The sequence below is a fragment of the Phalaenopsis equestris genome, unplaced genomic scaffold (assembly GCF_001263595.1).
Source record: "Phalaenopsis equestris unplaced genomic scaffold, ASM126359v1 Scaffold234183, whole genome shotgun sequence".
Lineage (NCBI taxonomy): Eukaryota > Viridiplantae > Streptophyta > Magnoliopsida > Asparagales > Orchidaceae > Phalaenopsis > Phalaenopsis equestris.
Genome location: NW_018252104.1, coordinates 24,003 through 32,365, shown reverse-complemented (window position 1 = coordinate 32,365; position 8,363 = coordinate 24,003). Strand labels below are relative to the sequence as shown.

General features: G+C 33.7%; 1 protein-coding gene across 2 annotated transcripts; it reads left to right on the top strand.

Annotated features, from left to right (window-relative positions):
• Nucleotides 1–1,150: 1,150 nt before the first annotated feature.
• LOC110038861 (tRNA (adenine(58)-N(1))-methyltransferase non-catalytic subunit TRM6-like) lies at nucleotides 1,151–7,891 on the top strand. 2 transcript variants are annotated; one of them, XM_020743781.1, is made up of 7 exons: nucleotides 1,151–1,239; nucleotides 1,741–1,834; nucleotides 3,111–3,244; nucleotides 3,577–3,706; nucleotides 4,021–4,126; nucleotides 5,156–5,242; nucleotides 7,694–7,891. In XM_020743781.1, the coding sequence occupies exons 2-7, from the start codon at nucleotides 1,803–1,805 to the stop codon at nucleotides 7,805–7,807; spliced, it is 603 nt and encodes a 200-aa protein (XP_020599440.1). In that variant the 5' UTR covers nucleotides 1,151–1,239; nucleotides 1,741–1,802; the 3' UTR covers nucleotides 7,808–7,891. The 2 variants fall into 2 exon arrangements, with proteins under 2 accessions (XP_020599440.1, XP_020599438.1); XM_020743779.1 differs by lacking the exon at nucleotides 1,151–1,239 and having other exon boundaries at nucleotides 1,738–1,834.
• The last annotated feature ends 472 nt before the right edge of the window (nucleotides 7,892–8,363 follow it).

Genomic DNA, 8,363 nt, shown 5'->3' with positions numbered 1-8,363 from the left:
TTAGCCATTTCGAAGAAAGGTTAGGGATGGGGAATAGAGAAGTAAACCCTCTCGATGCTTCAAACATTTCACAATAACTGTGGACTTACATTTTTACCGGCAATACTTGTTTCTCCAAAACTGGATCTAGGTTTTTAGCCACCAAACACTTCCAGATTCACCGCATAGTCTGAAAACAAGATGTCATTCGACAAAATGGGGGAAAGGAGGGAGGAGTGGAGCGAGGAGAAGAGATTACATACCTGTGGAGCGACTTCGGAGGCAGGATCGACGCCAAGAGTTCGAAGGAAGGTTACGACTGCGGGGAAAATGTTGCGAGGCTAGCGGAGTAAAAGGGGGGAAAATGTTGCGAGGGTAGCGGAGTAAAAGGTTGGAGGCCAAACGCGGATCACGGGGATATCCGCGGCTCGCGGGGAGATGCCGGTGGTCCGCGTGTAATACAAACATAAAAATGCTGTTTTGTGAAATTGGAGTCAAACGCGGAAAACAAACATTAAGGCGGCGTTTTTAAAAACGCCGCAGCACTTTTAAGCTGCCCCAAACGGGCCCTTAATGTGAGATATGTAAATACATAAGAATTGTGTGGTATGCATGTAAATGCCCGTAGTTTCTATTTGGCACCCTCCTTTAGGTTCTCTTGGGTTGAAAATTCCATGTGCTTTTTGCTGAGGATTTAAGGATTCAATTTTTGCAGCTATTCATGAAGTTAGATTGCATCTTTATGAGTTTTTTGTTTTCCTTCTGTTTTCTGATCATATGTATTCCTTTAAAGTTGATTAAAGTTGATTTATGGGTTTGGAGCATGTATACGGACATTGAGTATATGAATAAATTTTTTACTTAGATATAATCTTCCTTTTGTTTTCATGGTTCAATTGTTTGATCAAATGAGAGCTTTAAAGAGTTTATTGGTGATTATATCCTTGTGCAAACTTGAGGCTTTTTTTTTGGTGAATTATTTTCTTTTATTCTCTGTTATTTTTAAAAGTAATGCTTCTTTTTAGTCAAATTTGATAGATTTGGGACGATATGTTTTTTTATCAAATCTACTTGTTATCATTTGAATCTTAATCAACATATTAAATTGAAAAATCTTGCAGATGAGCTACTATATATGGATTTATAATTGAAAGCCTTGATTCTTGTGCATTTCCGATCATTATTATTAAACGTACTAAGAGCCCTGAAGGAGACATGGATGCCTAATCCTGAAGGTGTTAGGCACCAACTATGAGCAATGTGAGCCGCTAAAATATTTTACCAATTTTAATTTTGAAAAATATTTTTGGGAGTATAATGTAGTAATTATCACCACAAAATTTTAAAATATGGTAGGCAAAAACACAATTTTAAGCTGTGCCATTCCAAATATCAAAACAACAAAATATGTCAAATAAATTGCATAAAGTAATGTGCCCATGAGACCCAATCATTATGTTTCAAGTTTAAATTTAAGCTGGCAACTTGAATAGCATCAAACTGAAATTTAATCATTTTTAGTATATAATTCATCCTTTTCATCGTCCATATTCTTTCTCTTTTGTTAGTTTTATTACCCTCGTACTATTATACGGTTTTATATGCTTTAAATAATAATTAAAAAATTTGCATCTCAATGCTTAGTTTTAAAGCACCAAAGTGCTATGTATGTAAATATGAAAGTTTAGGTGTGAGATATGTAAATACATAAGAATTGTTTATTAATCATAGCACTAGTGTCTTATGTTTGATGTTTTACAGGCACAGGCTATGTGTGTAGCACATACTTTGGAGCTTCTCGCAATCCAATTGATATAGTGCGTATGTTCAACTTCAGTTCTGAAGTGAACAGCAGGTAAAATCTTCATTAGATTTAAAATGTCAAAATATTTCATTAGTGGACTGGATTGCAATAAATGCTTTGCAGATTAAAAAGTTGGAACATCACATAGATTTCAAATGATTTGTATTCACCTCTGCCACCAAATACTTCAACAAAATTTTTTATTTTAAATATTTTTTAAATAATATTTAACATAAATTTGGAGTCACTTGATATTTAATTTCATTATTAATTTGTTTGGTAAGCAAATTTAGGGGAAAATTTTTAGTGCATGTAGCATTCTTCATTTTTTAGTCTAATGGTTCTCTTTTTTGTGAAGGGATCACGAGTTTTTTAACTTTTGCTTTATACATTAGGGTAATAATACTTTGGAGGTAATAGGGCGTTTCACTTTTTTCTTAAACTGTCAAAAAGCTTAATATTGGTAACATTGTTTATTGCTATTTTTACAAATCTAGGAGTTCCAGAGTGCATTAGTTGCCCTGATTGTTATTTATGATTCAGGACCCTGATTGTTATTCATGATTCAGGATACTAATGTTAACTATTTGCTAACTTTTTCTATATCTTTGTTGCAACCTCTCAATGGGCTTCAATAATTATTTCATTGTAAATAGGTTATTAGTGATATTTTCTTGGCAGATTGGATAACATTATTGCAGTTTACTAAGCAAATTCTTATGGTAATTGTACAGACTCTTATTTTTAAATTGAGAAAATTATTCTAGAAAAATATAGGGGCATTTACATACATACCACTCAATTTCTGTGTATTTACATCATATAAACATGCCACCTTATTTCTGCATGAAAAGGGTGTATTTCACTTTTTAAAAGTTGAAATGGTGTTTTGATTTGATATGAAAGATTTGGGTGGTGTAAATATACAAAGTAAAGTTTTAGTGTTAGATATGTAAACGTAGGAATTAGGTATGTATGTGAAAGCCCTAAAATGTATTATATTAGTTTCTGTATTTTATCAACATGTAGATGTAGTTGGCAGTTCTATCTCTCAAACATTTGGACTAAAAAGTAATTAGGTGGTATGTATGTGAAAGCCCTAAAAATGTGTTATATTAGCTCCTGTATTTTATCAACATGTAGATGTAGTTGGCAGTTCTATCTCTCAAACATTTGGACTAAAAAGTAATTAGGTGGTATGTATGCGAAAGCCCTAAAAATGTATTATATTAGTTCCTGTATTTTATCAACATGTAGATGTAGTTGGCAGTTCTATCTCTCAAACATTTGGACTAAAAAGTAATTTTTGGGATTTTTTCCAATGCAGAATTGTTGAGGCTTCTCTTGATGATCTCTGCTTTGTTCGAGAAAACGATGGTACCTGTTTTCATCAAGACATTCCAAAAACTGTGGGCGATTACGAAAATACAACATTTTTGGCTGAATCTGTTCTGTCAAAAGGTTCTGTGCATGTTTTCGAAGAAAAAGCTATTTTAAAAATAAATATTTCGTCTGATAGATTATGTTCTTCACCTGATGTCTTCGGCTTCTCTTGATGATCTCTGCTTTGTTCGAGAAAATGATGGTACCTGTTTTCGTCAGGACATTCCAAAAATTGTGGGCGTTTGCGAAAATACAACATTTTTGGCTGAGTCTGTTCTATCAAAAGGTGGTTCTATGCATGTTTTAGAAGAAGAAGCTATTTGAAAAATAAATATTTCGTCTGATAGAATTATGTTCTTCACCTGATATCTTAAATATAAAAAATTTTGGGCAATTTTTTCTGCAAACAGATTCAAATCCTCCCATTGAAGATGGTGAAGAAGGTATTTGTTTTTCGTCAACTGTTGAGAAATTGAAAACTTCTGGAAGGCATGCATCATCAAAATTAGTTAATTCTTGGAAGGAAAGAGGTTTCTCAAGGTTTGAAAATTGGATTCATTCTTATGTATTTACATATCTAACACCTAAAGTTCATATTTTACATCTATTACAACTTACCATGCATAAAAAGATGTATTTCACTTTTTAAAAGGTAAAATAGTGGTATTTTTTATGTGATATGAAAGATTTGGGTGGTATAAATGTAAAGAGTATAGTTTAGGTGTTAGGTATATAAATACATAGGAATTGGGTGGTATGTATTTAAATGCCCATTGAAAAATTGGTGCTGCAACAGAATGTAAGAATTCATGGTTGTATTTGAAGATTTATGCTCTCTTTATTTTGTTATTCAGTCTGATTGTTGCTGCGCCGGAAATGGAGTTGGGGAGCCTGGTGCAAAAATTGCTGCCTCTTTTGTCATTTTCTGCACCATTTGCAATTTACAGTCATTGCCTTCAGGTGCAATTTTTCTATTCTATTTGAGCTGTACAATCTTCAATATTCTGTACTATGAATTCTGTCCTATTACTTCTTACGGTATCCCCATTCCCTGCCAATGTTTTGCCTGCACCTAGCTATATCATTGCTTATTCATACGCTACTTAAAATGTGCATTACTTATAATATAACTTTTAAAATATTAAAATTTGCCAGAAAATGAAGGAACTAATTGACTCCAAAAAAGAGCGATCATGATAGCTGAAATAACTTCCAAATTCTTGTTAGCTTGAGGTTCTACTGTCTACATGTGAGATTATGCTATTTCGAGTTGATGTAAGCTCCCTCCTAGTTTTGAATTTTTGTCCAAATTTAGAGCAACAATGGCATCCCTCCAATTGTCAGTTTAGTTCAGCGTTCCCTGGCTCCAACCTGCGGCTGCAAGAGAACAGGATGGCTGTCCAGTAGACCATCTTGATGCAGGAAAAACACAAAATAATTGATATTATTTAATGCCATCTTAATCTAATTTTACTTCAATCTATTATTATTATTATTTTTTCTGCTGAATTTTTTTGGTCTTGTAGTATAATTGTTTGGATATTATACCCGAAACAGGTTTCTGGTGAATTATCAGCTGCTTAATAATTCTCCAAACTTTTATTATTACTATTAAGGGGCATTTCCATACAGAGCACACAATTCTAATTTATTTACATATCTCACACAGAAACTTTCATATTTACACACACCGCACTCAAATCTTTAGTGTAAAATAAAAAATAGCACTATTATCATTTTTAAATGTGAAATACACATTTTTATGCATAGGCTTAAAGCACCAAAGTGCTATCTATGTAAATATGAGAGTTTGTGTGAGATATGTAAATAACATAAGAAGTGTGTGCTTCTTATGTGATTTCTTTACTATTAATCTCATTTTTTTTTCTTTCTACACTATACATTTGATACTGTCTTGCAACATTTTTGCTTCATTTTTGCCCAAGCTAAACCTCATGGCATAAATTTTTTGGTTCTAAATGTTTTCAGTCACTTGCGATGTGTATGCACAAGTTACAAGCTGCAAAAATGGCCCTAAGCTTGCAAATATCCGAGCCCTGGCTTCGAGAATACCAGGTCTGATCTGTTGCTTTCTCTATTATTAATTGTTTTTCTCTACGCTATTTAAAATCTTCTTCGAACAGTTGGGATGAATCCATAAATGTATCACTAAATCCTCAGTGTATCCCGCCTTATTTATAGATTTGGAGAGGCCCGAGTATGCTACATTAATTTTACACTAAAGAGAGCATAAAACTGTAGCGTCAGTGCATAATGATAATTTTAACTTTTATGAGCCTAGGGAAACTTAATCTTTTTGATTTTGTTATTATTTAGTATAGATAGTACTAAAATGTTTAGGGTTATGGCTATGCATGAGATTGTTATCTTGGATCTTAGGGTTAGAATTTAGGTGAGATTTCCTACCGCATGAATTATAGGATTTGGAAGGGATTGCCCATCTCTCGAATTGCAAGTTTTTATCCTTTATGTGTTAGTTATTTGTGTTATTGAAGAAAGAAATTTATTTTGTCGTAATTTTTGTGTAGAAATTTGTGTCCGATAGTATCAATTTGATATCAGGACACTCGATTTTGGGAATCGTTTGGATCGCGGCGTGCCTCATGACGATATAGTCACGGTAAAAGCTATCTGGGAGGGAACGCACTGCATTCGAGATTCCGGGATTGCATGTCTCCTGCATGACCAAAGCTCGTGGTGCAATTGCAATATGCGCTCACTGGAAAGTCATGACCGATCGTAAGGGTTCAAAGCCGCGACATACAAGGGCTTCGTGATTGAAGCTCGTGATTCAATCGCGATTCGTAGAGAAGAGTGATGGGATCGTAGAATGCCAACGCTCCTTTATGACCGAACGTCAACACTACAGTCCTGAGGGAAGCAAACCACGGGACAACAAAGTACAATGACCGAATCAACTCGTGCTACAGTCGCAATGGGAGCTATTTGCCAACGACATGATCGCCTTCCCTACCTAATATCACGAAACAACTGCAATTCAAGCTTGTTGGGAAGGATCACAGCGCATAGTGCTGCTTTTGTGATCTTGCCTCGCGAAGCACTAGTGATTCAGGATAGCTGAGAGGCCAAAGAAGGGATCGTTGGCAGGCTCCATTCCACCTATTTGAAGTCAGACTTGGTAAGTTATCCGAGAGATGTCAACCGAGAAAGTGGATGCTTTGGAAGAGAGATTAAAAGGAGAAGTAAGGCAACTTTAATTCGGAATAGATGGGCATGCAGGTGGAAGAGCACTTCCATCCCTTGGACTTGGAAAGTACTAATATGATTCTGGGGATGAAGTGGCTATAGACGATCAAAGAGAAGAGGGTGGATTAGAAATCCTTGACTATGGAGATTATGATGGAGGGGCAGAAGGTGGTGCCTCGTGGTGAGCTAGCTTGTTTAAAACCTTGTGTCAGGGGGTTCATTGAATATGGTGGCTATGTTGGAAGGGTTACTACCAAAAACTTGAAAGGGTTGAGAAAGTTTATGGGACTTACATGATACTACTATAAATTCATGATGGCGGTAGTTTGATTTGGTGGCCGTGGATGAAGAAATTGAAGGACAACTTTCAGTAAAGGAATTTGACAGTCTAGATTTTTGAGAAGTTAAAGAAGACCATAATGAGTGTATTGGTGCTGATTTCAAGAATTAGACACAAGCCAATTTATGTGCGGGAGCCACACGACTTGACCGAATAACATTTTTTTTCCCCACTTTGAGTACCAGGGTGTCTTTTTGGGAGGGGAGTATTGTTACGCCAGTGCCTAAGGACAGTTTTGTCTTTTGTGAGCCTAAGGGCAATTTAGTCTTTTATTATTTATTATTGTTTATTATAATTAGGACAAATATGTTTAGGATTAGGGTTATGCATGAGATTGTTATCTTGAGTCTTAGGGTGGTTAGTGTTTAGGAGAGATGGTCTACCTAGGAATTGTAGGATTTGGTAAAGATCATCTACCTCTCGAATTATAAGTTTTTATTTTTTATGTGTCCTAATGTTTGTGTTGTTGAAGAAAGAAATTTGTTTTTGCTCCAAATTTTGTGTGGAATTTTGTGTCGGATCTTATCAAAAATATGCACAGCTGAATGAGCACTTTAGTTGCTCATTTAATATATATATTAATTTCCATTTTCACTAACTTTTAAAATTTTGATATTTGCATTCATAAAACTTTGGTTTTAAAAATCTATACATGAAAATGTGTATTGTACTTTTAAAAACTGTGATAGTGATATTTTTTTAATATCACATCAAATATGGCATTATCATCATTTTGAAAGAGTGAAAATATATATGAAAGTTTAGATGTTTGATATTGTAAATAAATAAGAATTATGTGGTATGTATGTATATGATGCCCCCTTTTTTATATATATAATTGATATTTCTATTAGTTTCTAAGGTAACTAGATATATTTAAGATAACAATTTATAAAATCACATGCTTTGTTAACTTATTAGAAATGACTGGAAATTTTGATCAACATTTGATAATGCAGGTTCTTCCATCGCGCACCCATCCGCACATGCAAATGAGTGCTTTCGGCGGCTACATTTTGAGTGGGATAAGAATCTGCAGTGATCCGCCTCGCAAAGAAAGCAAAGTCAATTAATTTATTCCTAGGAGTGATGTGAACATTTTTTTTTTTTGAAAATGTGTTGTATATTTTTCATTTATTTTAGTGTTAAATTAAATTTAGTGGGCATAATTTTATCATCTTTTTTTTTTTTTTTTTTTTTTTTTTTTTTTTTTTTTTTGCAATAGAAATATGACTCATGTGCACAAGTATTTAATGAGTGCTCAACGATATAAGCTGATAGTAATTTGGTAATTTTATAATGCTCTGAATTCTGATTAAATTGGACTTTAAATCTCATTCAAGTTTATTACTCTTTAAATTTACTCCCCTTTTGTGATGGTAATGTTAGAATTCTTTTAAGGGCATTTACAAACATAGCTCCCAATTCCCATGTATTTACATATCTAACACTTAAATTTAGCTTTTTTACGTTAATGCCACCCAATTTTGGATGCTCTTTGACATTTAGAGGAGGTATTCATATTTTATTTCTTATAATTATTTCAAGCCAAAATCTTTATTTACTTAGAAAATATACTTTTATATTAAAAATAATTTTATGGTTCTGAAATTTTTACAATGACTTTTT